We start from the raw sequence: 24,751 nt of genomic DNA, 5'->3' as shown, positions 1-24,751 counted from the left end.
AGAATCTACTTGTTTTGCAAAATATATTTCGATATCATAAAGGGAAAATCAGTTATCGTAGTAAAAAGTTTTACATTCTTGCATTTCTGGAACATACCAAATATGTACCATAAAAAATATGTGGTCTGTCCCGGAACTTGCAAGAATCTACTAGTTTTGAAATTTTTTCGATATCATAAATAGAAAATTAGTTATCGTAGTGAAAACTTTTATATTCCTTCAGTTTTGGAACATTTCTAGAATTCTTTCAGTTTTTTATATTCGACAACTTTTTCCGAATTCCCTGCAAATTTGCTAAAACTGTCACTGTGCACAGACAGTTTGGGTGATGGAAATTCCACGTGGATTTGATAGCAGTCGATTTGTAGATCATACCCATTAAAAATTTTTTGGGTTCCCAGCCCAAACTTTTTAAGGCCTTTATAATACTTTCTGAATTTCGCAAAAACTAGGGTAGAGTAATGAATCTTTTAATTCCATCTAGCTTTATTTGTACAAAATATACCCACTTTTCGAATAGCCCACATATAAGAGTATATCCCGGTTTCTAGTATAATTTACGTGTTAGTTATATTTCTTAATTAATTTGGCATTTTTTTTTAAATTGTAGAAACACAGATACACCCATTTTCTATACCTTTCATTCTAGACATAATAAAAATATCGAAGCTCTGTGATGTCCCGATTTTAATAGAGAGAACGGATTCAGGCAAAAATAGTGAGAATTAAATGTTAAATTAAAGGATATAATAATTGAATAAGCAATTCCCTTAACGTATAAATATATACTTTAACCCCAGTTTATCAATACGTTACTTCGTAAATATTTAGAACCCTTTCCAGGGTTAAAGAACCCACACTTCCCTTTCATCAACTTGTTTTCGTTATTTCTATACGTGTGAATTACTATCCACTTCATAACTCGCCAAAACATGCAATTTGCAAAAATGACAAGGATACATATGCATTTACAAAAAAAAAAAACAAAAACCCCGGACATTCGGCTGGCCATTGCATGCACAAGTAATTGAGGTCTTTAGTTGAAGAGTGGCGAAAGTAAATAAAACAAATAGGCGGCACAGCATTTAGAAGATCTGAGGGAAAAATAAAAAATAAATAAAAATGGAAATATCTGAACCCTCCATAAGTATTCTCTTTCTGAGTAAAGTTTTTACCTTGGCTCCATATTCGTTGCAAAGGAATGCCAAGGGGATTTATATTATCGACAAAAGTGTACCGTTTATATTCTATTCCTCATCCATAATTCTGTTGTTGGGTAAGCACTTAAAACCTGAGACGTAATGTGTTGCTTCGCCAACTTGAAAAAATCAAGTTCATGACTGCAAAATGTGAAAGAATTGGAATACGTTTAGGGCTAATAATGTATCAAACACCGTTTAAGGTTAGATTTCACATCGTGTTAGTGTCATATGTAAAGTGATTTTTTAACATTTTGTGATTAACAAATTGGAAGCAGAATTTTAAGCGGGCCCAACAACTTTTTGAAACATATATTGTACAATCCTTTATAAGATACATACAGGGTGAGATGAAAAAACGGCAACCAACTTCAGACTGCTGTCATTTCTAAGCCACTCGTCCGATAGCTGTTAAACTTATTCCAGTGACACCTCATTATATTGTTTACAAGCGTACAAAAGCATTTTCGTGAGAATTTTTCAGAAAAAAAGTTTTTCGTTATGGAATTGAAGCGTGATAGTGTGATTTTTTTATATTTGGCTGGAAAACCACAAGTGGATATCGTTTGAGCACTCCAGCATTTAAATGTGAATAAATCTTTTGTGTCTCGTACCATCGCTCGTTACTGTGATACTGGTAGTGTAGCCCGACGTCAAGGAAGTGGACGGAAGAAAACAGCAACATCAGCAGAAATGGTTCGAAAAGTAAAGAAGCGACTTGATCGAAACTCGTGAGCTGAATATATCACAATACTCCATTCGGCACATATTGAAAAATGAGCTCGGGGTTAATCCATTGAAATTCCAAAAAGTGCAAGAACTTACACCGCAACAGAAAGAAAATAGACTCAAAAGAGGTAAAGAGTTGCTTCGCGTGGTGAACTGATGAGAAAACATTCGTTTTCCAGAAATTTGTAAACAAACAAAATTATCGTGTTTACTTGCCAAAGAGGTCAGCTGAAAATGTGCACCTCCGGTTGGCCACCAGAACTCAAGCGCCGGCCATGGTGTTGGTGTGGGCCGCTATAACAGCCAATGGCCGCTCTCCGCTCGTATTAAACGACCATGACATCGGAATAAATGCCGAATATTATCGCGAAAATATTCTGGAGAGTGTATTAAAGCTTTGGGCACGCAAACATTTTGGTCGCAGACCTTGGACATTCCAACAGGACTCAGCACCATCGCACTCAGCACGCGCCACCCAAGAATGGTTACGCTTCATTTCCAGCCCACAATGGCCACCAAAATCTCCGGATACCAATCCGTTGGACTATTGTGTCTGGAGTTTTTTTTTGGAAAGTAAAGTTGGCACTAAAAATACCAAAGTGTCGATCTCCTCAAGCAAGCGCTTTGACGGGAATGGGCCAAAACACCGCAGAGCAACATTCGGGCAGCGTATGACGGTTTCATTGTCGGTATGAAGGCCACAATTCGTGCCAAAAGTGACCAATTCGAACAAATCTAAACTTATTCTAAAATTTGATGCTATCTCCGACATTTTTTGCTTTCATTCAATAAAATTTAAAACAAATTTAAAATTATGGCGGTTGACTTTGTTGCAGTTTTTTTTATTTTTTCTCACCCTGTATACTATGAATATATTAACATATACTACACTATAAAGTGTTTCCTTTCAGAAAACAAATTATTTGAATCGCCTTAAAGTATGCTATAAAATTTTTTAACAGAAATGTAGAAAAAGTAGCTTTACGAAGGATTGTAGCATTATGTGTATATCAGTGTTTAGACTTGTAGCATACATGTGCCCAAAACAAAGCGACGTATTACGTCTTATAAATTCGCTTACAATTTCCATTTTTTCAGTTTTCCTTACCTATCGCGGATTGTTATATGATGCCAACTCAAACGTCCCCATAAGGTTGGTTCTTGATTAAGCATTTTTGAATATTTTTCTCCCGAAACATTTAATTTAAAAACTTTTTAGAATGAAAACGGCAACATCAAAAATCGTTACAGCCCTAGATGTATCGGTGGTGGTCTTGGCTTCCGTTGCTGGCGTATTTTGTGGAATTGTTGGCTTAAATACAACCCGAGAACTTAATGGACGTTTACGCAAAGTTAGTAACTCCCCTGAATATTATGTATTTGTGCCTGTTATGTATGTTCTATAAAATTTTAGGTTGATGAAACCATCAATGGATTTAAGGATGTGAAACGAGAACGTACAAAGGCTTTAATCTTACTAATAGTTCCGATGTTATCTATAACGATTTTACTGGGTAAGAACTACAAAATTCCGCTTAAGTCAAGACTTAGAAATCCTTATAGTAAGTAAATTTTGCTGTGTCCGTTCTGTTTTATCTCAAACTGGTTCTGCTTCCAAGCCCAAAACGATACTGGAGTTAGTTAATTAGGTTTGGTCCGGATCTTAACTACTCCAAAACTACTGGCTGGGGTTTGCCGGGGTTTTTGGGGATTAGGAGGGTTCTGTTTATAACACCCAAGCATTAACTGCATTTTATTTTGTTATCGCACCAGTAAGACCTTCGCCTCCTCATATAGATGGGCGGCAGGTGTCCTGTTGCGGTTCGAAGGATGGCGTTCTGTCTGGACTGAATATTTTTCCACTGTGTAGCACTAACGTTGGCGGACCACGGGGGAAACGCATATCTTACCACAGCCCGGCCTACCGTGTTTTAAAGGGGTCTCCAAAGTTTCCTTATCGGGACCCCAAGTGTTCCCGACATGAACCTTGAGAACCTTGTTTCTACTTCTAATTTTATCGCAGATTGCTGTGGTTGTTAATCTGAAGGATCAGCTTCTGAAGGATACGCTTCTATTCATCATGTCATGGTTGGAATGACCCCAATAGTAAAACAAATCCAGGCTTAACCCAGGCAGACCTCATAAGATCGTCTGTCTGTTATATAAGTGCTGCTTACTAACGATTTGAGAACATTTTTTCTTTTAAAATTCGTTTAATACCTTCGCAAACGAATTAAATATGCTGTTAAGAGTTATCGCTAGGATTTTCAATAATTAGTTGTCAGTGGGTTTCTCTGTCCATCGAAATGAATTACATTCTCATCTCCGCAGTACATGTGGCAAAAAGTATGTCAATTTATTTAGTTGTTAATTTTCATAGTCAGAGCTTATCCCAGTGATAATGTTTCAATGGCAAAATTCATGCCAGGAAGGGAAAACTAGTTTTGAGAAAACAAAAAATAATCCTCTTCGGTTTTACTTGTTTTTTTTTTTTTGCATACTCTCTCCACAAGATTTTTTCTTAAATTTTAAATTTGTGGAGTTCCAGAAAATCAGATGTTAAACAATCTCGCTTTAAGCGATTTGGTAGTTCCGCAAACTACTAAAGGTTTTAGTGCGATATTCAATCCAGAGGTCCTATAACCGCCGCATTGCACTACGAATCCCCCTGATCCTTGCTGCAGTCCTCTGAAGCAGTGGTTTCTGAACTCTTAACCAAATCAGCTCTTTATTAGGTAGAAGTTGTAAATAAGGTAATGTCATAGTGATTCCTTTCAATGTCCTGTGAGAGAGACAGAACCTTTTTACTTGGAGGACAGTGAATCCTATATTTGATCCAGAATTCTAAATGACAAACTCACTTTTTTTAGAGCAAGATTGTCAGTTCGAGACTCTATTTCAATACCATTTCCCCAATCACACCCTACACTAAAAAATATGCGATGATGTTTGGATGACTATAACATCTATGCTATCTATGCTGCATTTAGCCAACTGTGGATGTGCCGTCATAGAATTGAGTATTGTCTGAAATTGGCTTTGTTTTGTACTGATCCTCTATTATGGAAAGCAGGATATATTCAATTTTTCATTCCTTTTCTATCACCTCTTAGTATTTGTCGTGTAACTCATAAAATATTTAGTCGATTCAAATATATCTGCCTGTTTGGTGATATCACGATACCGTCCACATTATTTGACATACAGAAATTGGACACAATAATTTATATTGTGTCGGTATCGGTCCACCTTTTTGTTTAGTCCTCATGTAACGGTTGCTCCCTACATATTATACTTTTCAACGGAATTGTCTATTGCAGCAGAACAATGTCTATTGCAGCAGAACAATGTCTGCATAGGTCCCTGTTTATTTATAGCGCCATGTAACGGTACCGACTTATATTCCTCACTTATTACGATTTAGGCCACATTTTCTATCGGATTTATTTAAAATTCGGTATTTTAACGTTCGGTATTCAAATACTGTTCATATTGGTCCGCGGTTTGTATATAACGATACCGTCCGATATTTGGCATTTCGATGATATTAGCCACATTTTCACATGTGGTATTTATCACTTACAAAACATAACAAACCTATATGGGTTTTTCGTTTTGGTATGGCCCCCGTATAACGGTTCACCCACTTTATTATTTATTGAATACGTTATAGAATACTCTTTAGCTAATGGTTAAATACCCTCGAAAGCTTGTTTGAATTTCAACAACTTTTTCCCGTTTTTTATTCGTATCCGTTAGCTAAATATCAAAGGAGTAGAAATGAAAACTTTCGAGCGACTTTGAGTATGATTATTCTATAAGTTGAGTATGATTATTCTATACTCGGATATGGCAATCCGAAAGTAGGAAATGGGTTTGCGAATTCGAGTTAGTTGGTATGAAAAATTCGCATCCGAAATATTTTACATTCGAATCGGGTTACATAGTAATCCCCCAGAATTAACTTGATTCTTTGCAGTATGTTTCGAAGTTACTCTTCGATTGGTTCTTCTGGAACTTTCTATCCAAAATATTTATAATTTTTGATACATTTCATTTCCAGGCCTCGATATTGGGACATGGCTTCGGAAGGCAGCCTCCATGAAAGTTCACGAAGATGATGAGACAGGTTAGAAGAGACTTTGGTTTTGACTCACAATGATTTACTTAAATATTTTAAAAAAGACATTGAACCAATTTCAGATATGAACATCAAATGGTACATACCGTTTTATAGTTTGTATTTGGTACTCACCGTTCTGCATATATCTTTTGCCAATACTACCTTTGGGCTGTGGAAACGTTTTAAAGGTCTGAATAGATTGTTGAGGACCTCATTTTTGCCGCATGTTCGTGTTAAGGAACCACAAATGACGAAAAATCCAAAAATTACCACCGTCAAAGCGAATTCTACAGTGAGCAGTTCCTCGTCGCTGGCTTCGGAAAGTTATCAACAAAATGGTTGAAATTGAGGTTGGGTTGCGATTTAAGAACATGTTATTAATTGTTTCTATTTTAGGTAAAACCAAATCGTTGCTTTTAAAACTGATGGCCGAGACTCATGAATCCTTGGGCAAATGTGTTAAATTGGTTTCGAGGTAAAACTATATTCAAGTCAATTGTAATGTAAATTGCCTCACTAACTCTTTGCCCTTACATTAGCTATTACGGCATGGCAATCTTGATTATTCTCGTCTCCTGTTTCCTACATCTCTTGGCCACTGCATATTTCCTGCTAATTGAACTCTTTAGCAATAAGGATAGCGGCTATGTTTGGCTTCAAGTCATGTGGATTATTTTCCATGCCCTACGTTTGTTGGCTGTTGTGGAGCCCTGTCATCGTTTAACGGTGGAGTCTACCCAAACCATCCATATAATTTGTGAAATCGAGCGAACGATTCATGATTCCATCTTGGCCGAGGAGGTAAATCTACTTTTATTGGAAAAAGTCAATAGCTGACAAGTTTTACTTTTCAGGTTAAAAAGTTTTGGCAACAGCTATTGGTGTATGAACCTCGATTTTCAGCCTGTGGTCTGTGTATGGTGGATCGAAATATTTTAGCAGCGGTAAGTTAATTTTTTCTCAGATTTCTCTTTTTTTAATATTCAGGCTGTACTTGAAAAGAAGCGATGTTTTTTGATATTTTTTTTTTACTTTTAGATGTTCTCTGGTATTGCCACATATCTGGTCATTCTTATTCAGTTTCAAAAAACGAATGGTTAATTCAAAAACTTTTTATTTCATATCAATACTAATTTCTAACGCTTTTATAAACAATAAAATCTACTTATAATAAAATGCATTGTTTGTTGTTCTAACTGCTCGGCTGAAATCGAAAGATCTTTTCTAAAGAATAAAGTTTAATGGAAGGAAAAAACAGACAATATAGGTTATTTTTTTGCTTTGGATTGGATATGGTCAGTCAATGAAAGTTCGCCAACCTAATTAGCTTTCATTAGACCTCCAAAAAACTCGGCCAAATTCGAGTCGAGAATGAAACTAGCCCAAATTTAGTTCTGTGAGTAATTCCTTTGCCTTTGTTCGTTTTCGAGTGAGAGTATTATTCGCTCGAAATTGAACAGATTCTACCTTTGTCGAGTACCCTTTTCTCTCTCCCACTCTCTGTCTCTCTCTCTCTCTCTCTATTTCGAACATTTTCACTCTCACTCCTATTATTAACTTCGTGTAAAACTCGTGCCATTAGAGCACTTCCGCTCGCATGTGTGTTTCTCACGTGAGTGAAAAGGAGTAAATCTGGCGTTCAATCATGAGTCTATTGAAAATACACTTGGAGTTTTGAACTTTAAACGAATGAATGGGTCCAATTTGGACCACCGTGGACAAATTTTTCTCTGTATGTTATTATACACCGAACGAACTTGAGTCAGGATGGAACGCGGAAGCTGCCGTTCATGACTGAAGAAGGATTTACATAAAAGACATAATTGCATCTACATATAGCCGTTTTCGGATTCGCCATCGAAGATCGGTTGACGTTTTGGATGCCTTAACCTACGAAGTCCTGGCGGTTGTGTGAGGAGGTGGATCTTCCATTAAGGGATCACTGCGGGGATGACTCGTCAGAAGGATCTGTATATGCATAATATTCTGGCTCTTTATCCACTGTGGACGTTGGGACACAACTCACTGCAACTAGAAGTGCATTGTTTGCAACTTTCTCCACTGGATGTCGTCAAGGAATGAAGTCCAGACCAGATATATCATCGTCTCCTTATCTTTCACTTTCAGGTTAATGTAAGTGGTGAGAAGAAGAGAAGTCTGTTCCCACAATTTAAGGATTATGGATTGTGGGAATAAAATTTACCCGAATGACTTTGTAGGGGTTATTGTTAGATTGCACTCCCGAATTTTTGAATCGTCAATATTAACTCCTAATCCTATAATGGAACAGTCATCAGCACACGACACGTTTGAGACATCTGCTTGTGATATTAGGAGCTTTGCATTTTGGCTTCGGAATTCAACGTTGTCAAAAACTGTAACCTTGAGGCAAGTCAAAGCGTGGTATGACTTGGGAGTGTGAAAGTCTGATTAGAAGCTGTCACATTAATCTCTCTTCTGGCCCTCGCCTCTGGTTTTAGTATTCGTAATTTTAGTACTGATCATCTGAAAAGCTTATTTTTTCGTGATGCACCTCCCTATAGCCATGTTAGGATGCGCTCTCCATGGACGAAAGTAAAAACGGAAGGGAGTTTGTGTCGTTGGAAATAACTTATGCAACTTTCTATATGTTTGCATAATGCCACCTGGACCAAAGGATTTGGATGGTTTGCCTTTGGAGATTCTTTATATCTGGATAACAATCTGCTTGGCTCTGTTCTACAACAATAAATGTTCAATAATTTGATGGCACAACTGAACAGTGATATCACAATAACGAAGGATTTCCAACCTCTTCTCAGGACCTAGGGCATCTGCTTCGTCACATAGATATTTTCTATTAATTGGGTTAATATTTGTTTCCTTTTTTTCTTTATTTCTTGAAACGTCTGAAGAAACCGATTCTACTGATTGAACTGCTGTATTAGTTCGCCGATATCCAGATGATTAAAAATTAATATTGCAAAAAAGCATAACTGATATACCATACCGTTGCTTGTTATCCTCTTTATCTGAGCTTTCCTAAAAAAACGCTATTAGGATTGAACTTACCTTTTTAATGATGTCCCAAGTAAGGCAGTACTTTTTATTGTGAACAAAATTTGATTGTGTTTTGTTTGGAAAATAATCTCCATCTCCGGCATTTGAAGATAAAAATCCTTTATTAACATTTATGATCGATTATTACATTTAAATTGGATGTGCTCCTTTGCCGTAAATATTTCATTTGTTGTATTGTAATATTTTTGGTTGAAAAAGTAGTCCTTTTCTTTTCTTGTTTTGTGTTTTTTTTTTTTCTTCTTCTTCTAGTGGAATTTTCTTGGTAGGATTCATATTGTTATACTAAACATAAAATCTATATTATAAACCTTGTAGTGTTTGTGTTCTAATTTTATAAACAAATATTTCTTGATCCAGTGAATATGGTTATGTATGTAAAGGGAAATAATAAGAGTAATAAAAACGTGTAAAAAAAGAAATAACGTACGAGGATGACTTTGAACGTATTAAAATCCTTTTTGATATTGTTTAGATTCTAAACGTTGCTGCAGCATTTCCAATTGTCGTTTAGCCTCACATTGAGGGAAATTATTTAAGTCATAATATTGGGGTGCCAGAGTCAGTAACCATTCAGCTGCGGGTGGGAAGAAAAGAGTAAATCAATATTGTGATAGTTTTAGTTGTCTTCTACTTACGTTTAACATCTGTAACGGTACGTATATAGTTTTTGGTGGTCAATACAAATTCATTGTATATAACCCAATCGGGTTTATGATCCAAACATGTTGAGGGATGTAATTGTACAATTTGATTATCTTTAATGGTTAAATAGTGGCCGGTACGTTCCAAGTGGGCCACTTGCATAAAGAAGCCCTGGACCAAGGCCTTACGTATGTTCACATAATAATCCTTTGATGTGAACTCTGTGCTGCTACGTTTCAAACAGAAACGATCCATAATACGGGCCAATTGTTGTCTAACATTGTCGGCCGATTTCAGAGAACGGAAATTTATGAAGTTCTCATAACACCAATTGGGATCCTCACTGCCTGTTTAAAATAAATATATAAAAAAAATCGTTATTGGATTTTTATCCAAACCTTAAAAGAAATTGTAAACTACTTACTTTGTTTAAAGGCATGATAGACATTCAGCAAGGTCAAGTGATCACCATCGATGTGAGCGAAACGCATCTTAGCCTCATCAGCTGCCTTTTTGGCCTCATTTGGTCTTACAAAGCATTGCGGAACTATTGTGGTGTTTTCATATTTGATTTGTTTTTGGTTTTGAGTCCAAAGATAAAACAAAAGAAGAGCATTTTGTGTTTGGGGTATGTGTTGTTGGCATTATTTTGATTCATTCGATGACAAAATGTATACCATTTACCCGTTCACACAAGTTGTTTGTACATTTAAGATATTATCTTTTTGATATTTTGTGGTTTAAAATATATAATTTTTGTTCAATTATAGGCATATACAAGTTTATGAAATATCCAACAGTGATGACACAGAACAACAATACACATCTAATGAATTCTATAGTTGTACAAAGGAAGTTGTAACATCAGCATTTTTAGCATAGAGTTTCAAGAACGTTTTCAAATTCAAAAAGAAGACCACAAAGATGGCTATTTTTAATGGATCCACAAGTAATTATATTGATTTAATCGGAAAGTAATTGTTGTAAATTAGGAATTACTTGTGGCTTTTTAACGCTATTGAAACTGTGATTCAGTGGAGTATGCAAAAGACAAATTCTCTAACCCCAATTGTAAAAAAATAAAATTTTTCTTTTGCACATTTGCTTAATATTAAGCTAACTAAGATAATCAACGAGAACATTTGAAACATTTTGAGTCAAAATGAGAAAATTTAATTCACATGTAAATTTGAAGGAAACCGATTAATTACCTATTTCGTTTAAAATATATAAATGTAGTTTTCAAGACTTTACCATTGTCGAATGAGAATTTAAATTATTATTAAGACCCAACCTTTAAATTGGTGGCTACAAAATAAAAACGTTTCCTCGATCTACTCTTCGAAGAAGGAAAATTAGATGTTTAGTCCAAGGACGTTAAGTTGTGAAAATCGTTCAGATATTTCAGAGGGGAAATCGGCGCCCTCTTAATTGACTGCAATTCTCTCTCTAAACTGGTAGGGGCGACATCTGATATCTAAAATATAATAGTCCGATTCTGTCGGATAAGCCTAGCCATTAAGAGAAGACCTAAACAGGGAGAAGCTGGTTGTAATCTTCCCCCATATATAAAGTGGAGTGGCATTGATTCCACGGGACATAATTTGATATGAAGTAAACGAAAAAGATACATTTATTTCCCTTTCCAGCAGCTTCTTCATAAGAAACTTTGATAAATGATAAATTTTCGTAGAGTTTGGAATTTGGAGTTTTTTGAAATTTGTAAAATACGTTTGGAATTTTTTAAATATGAGACTTATACTAAAATAACGATACTATAATGTCCCAATTTTCCTTAATGCTGGCTTCTATCTACCGAGATCTCTAATGGGCATTCAATATATACTAAGTCTTGGCCAAAGTAACATGAGCCGAGGTGGTTCACATCCAATCGAATGTTACACAAAGCAACTAGACTTAAACAAATATGCCCCATAATTCTCAACCTCAAAAAGATTTCCTAACTGACTTCATCGAACAAAAGAAAAAATTCATAAAATAATCTCACCCGACAGCATAGCCGTTATTGATAGAATTTCATTTGAACAATTGTGTTGGCAACTGGCAATAAGCATTTTGGCCAATTGAGGATCCAATGGAAATTCTGACATAACAGCACCCAAATCTGTTAGATTGCCATCGTCGTCTAATGCAGCCAAATAATTCAAGAGTTCCAATGCACGCATAAGGGTTTCCGGAGCTGGAGGATCCATAAAATCAAAATGGACCAAATCGTCGATACCAAGTTTTTTCAATTGCAAAACCACAGTGCCTAAAAATGAAATAAAAAGGTTTAAAAAATTAATTCCTTAAGATAGCTCATAAAAGTCATGCTTACCCAAATTCGATCTCAAAATTTCCGGATATGTATTATCTTGCATTTCATTCTTGTAGGCCTTCTCAGTATAGAGACGGAAACATTTACCCGGCTTGGTACGACCGGCACGACCAGCTCTCTGTTGTGCTGAAGCCTTTGAAATTGGCGACACCAATAAACTCTCTACACGTATACGAGGATTGTAGACTTTTTGTTTGGCAAAACCGGGATCAATCACGAACACAACACCATCAATGGTAAGCGAAGTTTCGGCAATATTTGTCGACACAACAACTTTACGACCAATTGCTCCATTGGCATTTGGTGGTGGTGCCGGCTCAAAAATGCGTTGCTGTAGGTTTGGTGGTAGCGTTGAATACAACGGGATACACTTCAATTCACCTATATCCGAACCCAAATTATCAACCTCACGTTTAATACGTTTACAAGCCTCTTCGATTTCTTCCTGACCCGTCAAGAACATTAAAATATCACCTTCAATCTCTTCACACATGTGAATCTGAATGACGGTACGTATGGCAGCCTCCAAATAATCACGTTCTGGTTCGGGAGTATAGAAAATTTCTACAGGATGTGTACGACCGGGCACATTCATAAGAGGAGCATTATCGAAATACTGCTGGAATTTACCAGCATCCAAAGTGGCAGACATCACAACAAGTTTTAAATCGCTGCGCTGACGAATAACCTCTTTGAGTACACCCATCAAAATATCCGTAGCCAATGTCCTTTCGTGAGCCTCATCCAACAATATCACCTGGTATTGTTCCAACATTGGATCGGACATGGCTTCTCGCAACAACATACCGTCTGTCATGTATTTGAGCAAAGTCTTGGGCGACGAACAATCCTCGAAACGAATCGAGTAACCAACTTCTTCACCCAAATTCACATCCATTTCCTCGGAGACACGTTGTGCCACAGACATGGCAGCCACACGACGTGGTTGTGTACACGAAACACCCTTCTTACCCTTCGATATGGCATAATCCACACACCACTGTGGTATCTGTGTCGTCTTACCAGAACCTGTCTCACCGACCAACACAATACACTGATGATTGTTGAGCAAACGCATGAAATCCGTTTGGTATTCAAAGACAGGCAATGTGATGCGCTTCTTGTACAACTGATGGAATCGTTGTGAGTAGGGTCGCAATGTGAAGGGATTCATGGAGCCAGCTTGTTTGGGAGCCGTAACCGGTCCCAACGCTGTACTATTGGCCACCGTTGATGAGGATGATGTTGAAGCCATCTCATCTCCCCTACAATGAAAACGAAAAGAATTTATTGTAGTTCATTGGGCGCCATATTATTTTTATTTTACATTTCCTTTGTTGCTCGTCGTTCCCATGCTTCTGCATGCATGTTTTACTTACTTTTTCTGTTTGTTTGAGTACGTCTCACCGACTTCTATGCGTCTTTTCGACATGCCGTTATGTTTTGAAAAGAAAATACAAAAATTAAGTTTTAAAAACAATTATATTCCCGGATTTTTATATGTTTTGCCTTCGCAAAAATAAACCGCACGTTTTCAAGTGAGAAATACTACAAGAGAATAGAGCTGGCAAACTATCGATAGTTTGGTTTTCACTAGACTATCGATGGTTTTTTTCGATAGCGATACTATCGTTGAAAAAACGGATTGCGGTACCTGCGTGAAGTTAGCAACGTTGCTAACTATCGATAACATCGAATTTCACCAAAACTACAGGGTGACTCAGAACATCGAAATTTCACATTTAAAACCTTTTTTCAACGGTGCGTCAGAGAAAAAACCTGGAACCGATTTGAAAACAAAATTAATTTATAAAATTATGAATGAAAAGTCCATAAAATAAACAAATTTTGTTCCATAATGAATTCTCATACCCCAGTTATTAATTCCATACATAACATCGCAAATCAGTTTATGATACAACAACACTTTCAAATTCTGATATTTCACTGGTGGTCAGGACGGAAATCTGCCTCTGGAAGCCTCCATATAAAAACGTCCAAAAAACTGTGAATGCCAAATGAAAGTGGGAGTCCTTACGAGTATTTTGGCATATAAAATGTTCTCCAATTCGGTTTTTGGTAGAACAAATTTTCCAATTTTCTCATATTCCACTGGTGGTCAGGACGGGAATCTGGCTCTGGAAGCCTCCAAATAAGAACGTCCGAAAAACTGTGAATGCCACATGAAAGTGAGAACCCTTACGAATATTTTGGCATATAAAATGTTCTCCAAGTCAGTTTTTGGTAGAACAAATTTTCCAATTTTCTCATATTCCACTGGTGGTCAGGACGGGAATCTGGCTCTGGAAGCCTTCATATAAAAACGTCCAAAAAACTGTGAATGCCACATGAACGTGAGAGCCCTTACGAGTATTTTTGCATATAAAATGTTCTCCAAGTCAGTTTTTGGTAGAACAAATTTTCCAATTTTCTCATATTCCACTGGTGGTCAGGACGGGAATCTGGCTCTGGAAGCCTCCATATAAAAACGTCCAAAAAACTGTGAATGCCACATGAAAGTGGGAACCCTTACGAGTATTTTGGCATATAAAATGTTCTCCAAGTCAGTTTTTGGTAGAACAAATTTTCCAATTTTCTCATATTCCACTGGTGGTCAGGACGGGAATCTGGCTCTGGAAGCCTCCATATAAAAACATCAAAAAAAAAACTATTGTGATTGGAACCATGGTACAATAAGGAGGTAGAACAGCTTCGTAAAACTACAGAAATGCAGCTCTGAGGCTATATGTTATAGTATCAACTACTAATTCCCCTCAACGATAGTGTCTCCCGTTATTCCCTTAATGAGAATCGTTCCACATTTTATTATTCCAAAGAATTGTTTACCAAAATATTAATATGCAAATCCAACATTTTTATAAAATAAATTTCCAAAGAATAAATATTCGTTAATATTTTATTTGTAAGAATTGTTTATTAAAATATTGATATGCAATTCAACATTTTATTCCAGACAAATTTCCAAAGAATTGTTTACTTAAATATTAATATTAGGTGTGTCTGGTTACTTTTCCTGCAGGAATTGTCCAGCAACTTCTTTCTGAGAGAGTAAGGTAGTTTTATTCTCTTTTGCAAGGAAAATGCGAAAAGTAAACAGACGGTATTCCTGCAGAAGCTTGCAACTAATCAGCTGATCAAATCAAAACAAACCAATTTGTCCCCCATAAGGAGAATTAAAACAAAGGAAGCAATACTAATTTTACAAGTTTTTTAAATAAAAATGTTGGAAATAGTCTTTTATTTTCTTATTACATATTAACATTTACGTTTTTCACATTTTGTAAAGTTTTTCTCCAAAAACTATTAGTCTTGCTAATTCCAAAAAAAATTTTTCAAATTGAAAGCACAAAAATAAATAAACAAACAATAGAAAACATCTGATTGAATGTCGATGAATGAGAAGAAGAAGAGTTGCAAGCGATTGCAAGAAAAAATTTTTCCAGCAAGAATTTGCAAACTCTCACTGAAAGAACTGTCAAAATTTCTCTCTCCAACCGCTCTCTTTTGCAGAACTTTTGGGTTAACAGACGACTTCCAGTAACAATTTGTAACAATTGTTACAAATTTTAGGGTAACCAGACACACCTATTAGCTTAAAACTGTATTTTCTTTTCTGCTGCATTTCCGACAACGAAAATGCAGCAATAAACAGAATTTTAGTATATAAGCCAGTGAAAAATAAAGAAAGCAAGTTATAATTTCAAACCACACCAAACGTCTTTTTTTATACCCTCCACCATGGGTAGGAGGGTATATTAACTTTGTCATTCCGTTTGCAACACCTCTAAATATTCGTCGTAGACCCCATAAAGTATATATATTCATAATCAGCATAAAATTCTAAGACGATTTAGCGATGTCCGTCTGTCTGTCTGTCTGTCCGTCTGTCTGTCCGTCTGTCTGTCTGTCTGTCTGTTGAAATCACGATAGAGCCCACATTATTTGACGTAGACCTTTGAAATTTGGCACAAGTGTGTGTATTGTCTCTAGGATGGTTGGTATTGAAAATGAGATATATCGGTCCACGTTCTGGTATAGTCCCCATATAACGGTACCTCCCGATATTCGGTATTTTGATGATTTATGCCACATTTTTTCACGGATTTATCTGAAAATTGGTATTTGTAGGTCATGACGGGTCCCTGAGCGTGTGGAAAAACATTGCATGTATAGGTTCACGTTTTGGTATAGCCCCCATATAACGGTACCTACCGATATTCGGTATTTTGATGATTTATGCCACATTTTTTCACGGATTTGTCTGAAAATTGGTATTTGTAGGTCACAACGGGTCCCTGAGCGTGTGGCAAAACATTGCATGTATAGGTCCACGTTCTGGTATAGTCCCCATATAACGGTACCTCCCGATATTCGGTATTTTGATGATTTATGCCACATTTTTTCACTGATTTGTGTAAAAGTTGGTATTTGTGGGTCATAATGGGTCCTAGTTCGTGTGGCGAAACATTGTAATTATAGGTGCACGTGTTGGTGTAGCCCCTTTATAACGGTATCTCCCGATATTCGGCATTTTAATGTTTTTTGCCACATTTCTTCTAATGTTCTTTTACCCTAGGGTGGAGGGTATTAAAAGTTTGGCCCGGCCGAACTTAATGTTTTTTTACTTGTTTAGTCAAAGTTTTTTCCGCAAATAAAAGTGGCACAGTCGGTAGGATACCGCAAAGTCCTATCCAACGTATAAAAATAATAAAACAGATTTTATTGTGCGTGATAGAACTAGGATTTTAATCCTTAGTGCGGTATTCGAAATATCCTTTATAAGATTAAAGGATACACAAATTTTATGAAGGAAAAAAGTAAAAAGGATATTAAGAAATATCCCTGTGACTAAAAAAAATATTAGTGGAACCAGAAAGGATATAAAGATCTATCCTTTTGGTGAACATCCTTGTGTCAGAAGGAAACCTAGTGAAAAAAAAAAAGGATATTAAGAAATATCCCTGTGACTAAAAAATATTAGTGGAACCAGAAAGGATATAAAGATCTATCCTTTTGGTGAACATCCTTGTGTCAGAAGGAAACCTAGTGAAAAAAAAAAGGATATTCCTTCAGTGGATTATAAACTTCAAAGAAACAACAACAACAACAACAAAACAAAATACCAAAATAAACATGTTAAAGAAATTCGACAGCAACTATTGGAGCAATATTGTAAAGAAATAACATTACCAACAAACCAATAAGTTAAGGAACAGTTCATGCCGAGAACTGCACCGTGGAAGACCCTACTACTAAGAAGAAAGTGAACCTGCAATCCTTAGCACCAACAACCAAATTACAAAGTAAGACTATCTCTAGAAATCTATAATTAAGAATAACTTGTATATTTTATAAGAAAATATTTAACATACCTTTGTGAAAAAATCGTGTAGGAAAATAATTCCCTACAAGCAATTGTTGAAAATTTTTTTTCCCTCTCCTCCCTCTTTCCCATTTCAATGAGCGATAGTGACTCATTATCAGAGTACCCATCAGACTTTGAATACATACCAAGAAACTCTAATAACGGGTCGACAGCATTAGAACTTGACTCAGGGATTGAATCGAATGATGGATACCTGACTGACGAAAGAACAGAACATTACATTCGTGACATAAGAAGTAGCAGAAACAGACGCATTTTTAGAAAGAAACTCAGACAATATTTTAGACGTAGATAAACAAAAAAAAAAAAAAAAAAAAAAAAAAACTAAACAGGACTATAACCCAAAATATAAAGGAAAATTAATAACTAAAATGGCAGAACAGGCCGAAAATCAGATTAATAGACTAACCATAGACCCGCTAAAATACTTAAACAACTTACCAGAGTTCTATGGGGATTCAAAAAACTTACAGACTTTTACTACCCTCGTTGACCGAATTTACCCACACTTACGCACATACGACGAATTGTCCCAATTACTTTTCTCCGACATTATAAAGTCCAAACTCAAAGGAAAAGCTAGGCAGGCAATTGAGATAAACTGCCACGCGATTTCATGGACTGACATAAAAAACATGTTGCAAAACAATTTTGGGGACAGACGTTCTAGTGAAGAACTTTTCGACGAACTAAGGAGTGTGACTTTCAGGACGAACACACTAGACTTCTATAATGACGTAAAGGACAAATTGCACAGACTAAACAACAAACTGGTAGTTATACTAGGAGAAGGTGAAGCAACTAGGCAAAGTGCGATTAATAATAAACGCACCGCTTTAAACATTTTTAAAAGCAAAATTCCAGAGCCTATGAAATCCATCCTGCTCTGTAGGAACCCAGGAGACTTGGAACAGGCCATGGACATATTATTTCAAGCCGGCTACGCATACACCGGAAACAATGAAAATAGAGCACAGACCAATGCACAATCTAGTAAACGAAGAAATTACCAACAACCATTCGTAAACCAAGGAAGAAATTACCAACAACCATTCCCAAACCAAGGAAGAAATTACCAACAACCATTCCCAAACCAAGGAAGAAATTACCAACAACCATTCCCAAACCAAGGAAGAAATCACCAACCACCATTCGCAAATCAAGGAAGAAATCACCAACCACAATTCACAAACCAAGGAAGAAATTACCAACAACCATTCCCAAACCACGAAGGAAATTTCCAAAACCCTTTCCATGCAAACAGACAAAACACTAGAAATCAGCCTGAACCCATGGAAATAGGCACAGCCGAAAATTTTCAGGACAGAGCCTCGACAGGCAATTACCATATATAATGGTAAAAACCAAGTTAGGTCATTTGAGACTGATAGTGGATACTGGAGCCACTAATTCAATTATTAATCCAGGAATTTGTCATCCGAAATGGATACACCAAATAAAACCTCTTGTTATTAAAACTCTCCAACACCAAGTTACCATAACAGAAAAGGCAGTAATTCCAGCATTTCAAGAATTTAATATAACTAATAATGCGTTAGAGTTTTATGTTTTAAAATTTCACAATCACTATGATGGATTACTAGGCAACGATATACTTAAAACATACAATACTTGCATAAATTATAAAAACAATTCCATACAAATAAACGGACAGGACATGCCAATACTTTTTGACAATAAAAATAGCGAAAATAGAGAAGAAACAAATGACAAACCAATATTTTTTGAAGAACAATATAACAAAAATTTAAGTAAAATCATGCCCACGCAGAAGGTAGGCGATGATACCAAGGATATGAAGCAATATCATAGCTTGGAACAACAAATTAGGACACAACACCTTAATTCTGAAGAGAAAAGATGTCTCTTACAGCTAATAAAAAAATACTCTTCAATCTTCTTCCAAGAAAATACTCGATTGAGTTTTACCAACGTTATAAAGCATAAAATTCGGACAACAAACAATGTTCCAATAATTAGTAAATCCTATAGATATCCTTACATACATAAAAGAGAAGTCGAAGGACAGATACAAGAAATGTTGCAAAATAATATAATAAGGCATAGCAATTCGCCTTATTCTGCCCCTATTTGGATTGTGCCAAAAAAAGCCGATGCAAGTGGGAAGAACAAATGGAGACTTGTCATTGATTACCGTAAATTAAATGAAGTTACAATCGATGATAAGTACCCCATACCTAACATTGACGAAATACTCGACAAACTGGGAAGATGCCAGTATTTTACAACACTTGACCTCGCAAAAGGATTTCATCAGATTGAAATCGAAGAGGAGGACATCCATAAAACTGCCTTCAGTGTAGAAGGAGGCCATTACGAGTTTTTACGAATGCCGTTTGGGCTAAAGACAGCCCCAGCGACATTCCAAAGGTTGATGAACTACGTCCTTAGAGACTATATCAACAAAATCTGTCTGGTTTATCTAGACGATGTGATAATATTTTCCACCTCACTGCAGGAACACATAAATTCATTAAAACTTGTTTTTAACCGTTTGCAAGAAGCCAACCTCAAGGTCCAATTGGACAAGTCGGAATTTTTAAAAAAGGAAACTGAATTCCTTGGCCATGTCGTGACATTAGAAGGTATAAAACCTAACCCAAAAAAAATCGAGTGCATAGTTAACTTCCCCATCCCCAAATCACCCAAACAAATTAAACAATTCCTAGGTTTGACTGGTTATTATCGAAAATTTATAAAAGATTATTCGCTAATAGCTAAACCCATGACAAAATGTCTTAAAAAGGATGCCAAAATAAACATATCCAATCCAGAATATCAGGAAAGCTTTAATACGCTAAGAAACTTACTAATACACGACCCAATCCTCGCTTACCCCGACTTTACTAAGAAATTCACCCTAACAACAGACGCTAGTAACTTTGCCCTTGGAGCGATACTATCTCAAGAAAACCACCCGATTTGCTACGCTAGTCGTACCCTAAATGATCACGAGATCAATTACAGTACGATAGAAAAAGAACTTCTAGCAATTATTTGGGCCACAAAATACTTTCGCCCATACCTTTTCGGACGCAAGTTCATAATCGAGACAGATCATAAACCGCTAACATGGCTCTTTTCGATTAAAGAACCCAACTCAAAACTAGTCAGATGGAGGCTCAAGTTGTCAGAATTCGATTATGAGATTAAATACAAAAAGGGAACAAAAAACAGTAATGCAGATGTATTATCAAGGATCGAAAATAAAATTGTTGAGATCAATTCATTAGAAAACATCCAACCCATTCTTAAAGAAAGCGATTCACCTATAAATTTATTTAAAAACCAACTCATCGTAAAAAAAAATTCATTCCGGATCAGCAAGGATAAAAACCGAAAACATCTTTCAGAATATTAGAAAAACTGTAACAATAAAAGAACTAGATAAAGAATATGCAATTATGATTTTAAAAACCCACTGTCACCCAACACAAATAAATGCAGTTCTGATAGACAATGAATTTTACGACACTTTCAGAGACACTTGTAGGGAATTCTTTTCAAATAATAACGGATTCAAATTAATCAGGACTTTTAAGAAACTAGACGATATAGAAGACGAACTCCAACTAACAAACATAATTGAGGAAGAACATCTAAGCAAAAATCACAGAGGAATTCAGGTAGTGTTCGAGGAACTAAAAACAAAAATTTATAACCCCAAACTTAAATTAAGGATAACCCAGTTCATTAACAATTGCGAAATATGCACATTGGAAAAGTATGACAGAAGACCACCTAGACTACCTTACAAACTAACGGAAACACCCACAAAACCCAGAGAAATATTACACTTAGACGTTTTCTATACACTAGAGAAACAACTTTACTTAACTATAATTGATAAATTTTCAAAACACGCCACAGCATACAAAATTAATGGAAGATCAAGGATAGAGTTTAAATCAAAATTAATGCAATATACCAGCACATTTGGAAGAATAGAAAAAATTGTTGTTGACAATGAGTTAGGATTTAAAGCCATTCCGATTCAAGAATATTTAAGGAAAGAGAACATTAATATACACTACACATCAAACAGTAACCATACATCCAACGCAGATATCGAACGACTTCACAATACATTGAACGAACACTTAAGATTACTACGACATGACGAACAATCCAAAGACGAAACGACAGAGGAAAAAATATCACGTATCATTGGATTTTATAATAATACTATTCATAGCACCACACAAATCAAACCTATAGACTTTATAAATGGCAAAGTACATGAGGATAAATATCCCGAAATACATGATCTAATATTAAAGAAGAAAAATAACTATATTAATAAACTTAACAAAAATAGAACCGATATAGTGATAGAGGAAGGTACAAACTATATAAGAGAAATTCGAGGGGGTAAAAATCATAGGAGGTACAGAAAGATAGAATCTAAGAAAGTCGATGAAGATCATATTGAAAACACAAAAACAGGGCATAAATATTACAAAGCACATATAAGACCTCAAAAGAAATATCAAGACAAGAATAACCCAAAAATTAAAGCAAAATCTAGATAATTACCATCCCCTTTCAGATGATTAACTGGATCATAATAATGGTTGCATTTACTACAGCAACCAAGGCCCAAACCCTCGACATACAAGACCTATCAAACAATAACGGTTACATTCCAATCAAGACAGGAGAAACCAAAACCATTGAACACTATACCAAGATATTACATATAATAAACACCACAGAATACGAACGAACATTAGAAATGATCAAAACTAATATTGACATTTTAAAAACATCAAATACCGAATCAAAAAGGTTACTAGATACAGTAAACAAAAATTTTATGCTATTAAAGGCAAAAATAGAAAACCTCAACCCACATTTTCGAAAGAAACGGGCTCTCTTAAATATCCTAGGTAAAGGGTTAAAAATTATTGCTGGCACAATGGACAGCGACGACGAAAAACAAATTAATGAGACCTTTCAGCTGCTGCGAGCGAACGATAACAATTTAACAGACAAAATTAATAACTTAACATATATAAGCAATATAATGAACTCTCAAATCCAGAATATAACCAATCACATAAATTACCAGCAGAACATCATTGGAAACTACTTAACGAAACTCAAAAATATTATAGGGAATAAAATCTCAACCATGGAAGAAGAAATAACCTTTATAGAACACATATACCAGATCAACAACGATATCTCACTTTTACAGCAACATGTGGATGACATCGGACAAATTATCTTTTCCAGCAAACTAGGAATAATTCCTACAGATATTCTTACTCAAACCGAACTTAACCTAATTACAGACTTTGACAGTTACACCAACATTAAAGTAACCATAGCACTCCACGATAACAACGTTATCATAATTCTTTCCATTCCACATTTTTCAAAAGATCCTCTATCCATGGTAACATTCGTACCAATCCCTGATAAGAATAACAGATCCATACAGCTTAATTATTCTGACGTACTCATAGATCTAGAAAGTAACGTTTACAGTACTTACATTAAAGATAACCTAAAAAGAAATCTAATTAAAATCGAAGACAATTGCTTAAATAACATACTAAAATTCGAAGAAGCTAATTGTAAAATGCAACCATCAAATAAACAAGAAGTAACCGAAATCATTCCGGGAATACTAATTCTTAAAAACTTTAACAATAAAATAACTCATAACTGTAACAAAGCCAAACTGAGAATTACCGGCAACTTTTTGATCAAATTCGAAAATTGTGAAATAAACACATTAAATAAAACTTTTACGAATATTAAAATAAAAATACACGATAAATTTATCCTACCAAACCTAATAACAAAAATTAAAGAAAATAGTAACACAACTCTAGCCGATATAAAAATTGAATCATTATATTTAAAACAAATAGAATATGAAGAAACATTGAAACAAGCATTGTATAAAGATAAGAACACAAAAATTATAAGTTTTGGCATTGATGTCTCTATTATTGTATCAATTTGTATCTTAGTTATTTTTATATACATCATTAAGAATAAGAACACATACGTAACAAGTGTACAATTAAAAGATGAAAATATTATAAACAATGGAATAAAAATAATATAGTTTCGTCGGAGCCTCAAACTAGCGGTGGGGGTGTTATAGTATCAACTACTAATTCCCCTCAACGATAGTGTCTCCCGTTATTCCCTTAATGAGAATCGTTCCACATTTTATTATTCCAAAGAATTGTTTACCAAAATATTAATATGCAAATCCAACATTTTTATAAAATAAATTTCCAAAGAATAAATATTCGTTAATACTTTATTTGTAAGAATTGTTTATTAAAATATTGATATGCAATTCAACATTTTATTCCAGACAAATTTCCAAAGAATTGTTTACTTAAATATTAATATTAGCTTAAAACTGTATTTTCTTTTCTGCTGCATTTCCGACAACGAAAATGCAGCAATAAACAGAATTTTAGTATATAAGCCAGTGAAAAATAAAGAAAGCAAGTTATAATTTCAAACCACACCAAACGTCTTTTTTTTAGTCAAAGTTTTTTCCGCAAATAAAAGTGCTATACCCGCCTCCTGTCAGACTCATTCAAAATGATATACAACAAGTTGTTTTATTTTTTTTCATATTTTTTCTCATTTTTAAAATGAGTTAAATAGCATGAAAAATGAATGAAATACCTGGATTTTTTCTCATAAATATGATCAAAACTGTTCAATCTTTCAATTTCATGCCTATGCTGGTTAATAGCCTTAATGCTCGAGCCACAATGTAAGTGTCTTCCAATCATTGGTTTTCAAAATATTTTGTTTTTATTTTTCAAAACAATATATACATACACAAAATTGGCAGAAGTCGGGCACAATGAGAAAAAATATTGTAATCGGATGGTAGCTCCACCTTACCTTTTTATTGTACCAAGCTTGAAGTCATGGCTAGGCATATTAATGCCAAATTATAATGAAAAACGACGGCAGGATTTTAGTGCGGCTCTGTAATTCCTTTGTGAAATGTCACAAAATAGGCCGTGCCATGACTTCAAGCTTCTTATGTACTTAGCCCTTAAGTGTAAGATTAAATTGAAAAATGTTTAATACATTTTCTTACAAACACTTCGATTTAAGACTTAGTTGACAAAGGTCAGCATGTGTGAGGGTAAGTTGAGTATCGGATGTGAGAATTTTATCAATGGCAGCGGACAGTGTTGTAAGACCTAGAATGCAGCGAG

The 24,751-nt window shown here is 35.3% G+C and overlaps 3 protein-coding genes across 4 annotated transcripts; 2 read left to right on the top strand and 1 right to left on the bottom strand.

Annotated features, from left to right (window-relative positions):
* Positions 1 to 1,025: 1,025 nt before the first annotated feature.
* LOC101888578 (gustatory receptor for sugar taste 43a) lies at positions 1,026 to 7,201 on the top strand. 2 transcript variants are annotated; one of them, XM_020035150.2, is made up of 10 exons: positions 1,026 to 1,276; positions 3,027 to 3,081; positions 3,148 to 3,280; positions 3,343 to 3,442; positions 5,992 to 6,057; positions 6,132 to 6,389; positions 6,448 to 6,526; positions 6,591 to 6,852; positions 6,906 to 6,995; positions 7,090 to 7,201. In XM_020035150.2, the coding sequence occupies exons 1-10, from the start codon at positions 1,123 to 1,125 to the stop codon at positions 7,150 to 7,152; spliced, it is 1,260 nt and encodes a 419-aa protein (XP_019890709.2). In that variant the 5' UTR covers positions 1,026 to 1,122; the 3' UTR covers positions 7,153 to 7,201. The 2 variants fall into 2 exon arrangements, with proteins under 2 accessions (XP_019890709.2, XP_058980982.1); XM_059124999.1 differs by having other exon boundaries at positions 6,114 to 6,389.
* Positions 7,202 to 9,328: 2,127 nt separating this feature from the next.
* Positions 9,329 to 13,630, bottom strand: LOC101901456 (ATP-dependent RNA helicase DHX15 homolog). The gene is made up of 6 exons (XM_005178753.4): positions 13,471 to 13,630; positions 12,092 to 13,356; positions 11,762 to 12,025; positions 10,178 to 10,300; positions 9,747 to 10,100; positions 9,329 to 9,685 (listed from the first exon to the last, which is right to left on the bottom strand). The coding sequence occupies exons 1-6, from the start codon at positions 13,521 to 13,523 to the stop codon at positions 9,558 to 9,560; spliced, it is 2,187 nt and encodes a 728-aa protein (XP_005178810.2). The 5' UTR covers positions 13,524 to 13,630; the 3' UTR covers positions 9,329 to 9,557.
* A 3,153-nt stretch (positions 13,631 to 16,783) lies between these two features.
* Positions 16,784 to 24,073, top strand: LOC131803613 (uncharacterized). Its single transcript, XM_059125008.1, has 2 exons — positions 16,784 to 17,415; positions 22,090 to 24,073. The coding sequence occupies exon 2, from the start codon at positions 22,090 to 22,092 to the stop codon at positions 23,620 to 23,622; it is 1,533 nt and encodes a 510-aa protein (XP_058980991.1). The 5' UTR covers positions 16,784 to 17,415; the 3' UTR covers positions 23,623 to 24,073.
* The last annotated feature ends 678 nt before the right edge of the window (positions 24,074 to 24,751 follow it).

This window comes from Musca domestica, unplaced genomic scaffold (genome assembly GCF_030504385.1).
Source record: "Musca domestica strain aabys unplaced genomic scaffold, Musca_domestica.polishedcontigs.V.1.1 31, whole genome shotgun sequence".
NCBI classification, from domain to species: domain Eukaryota; kingdom Metazoa; phylum Arthropoda; class Insecta; order Diptera; family Muscidae; genus Musca; species Musca domestica.
Note: the sequence above shows the minus strand (reverse complement) of the source record. Positions and strands in the feature narration are given on the sequence as shown.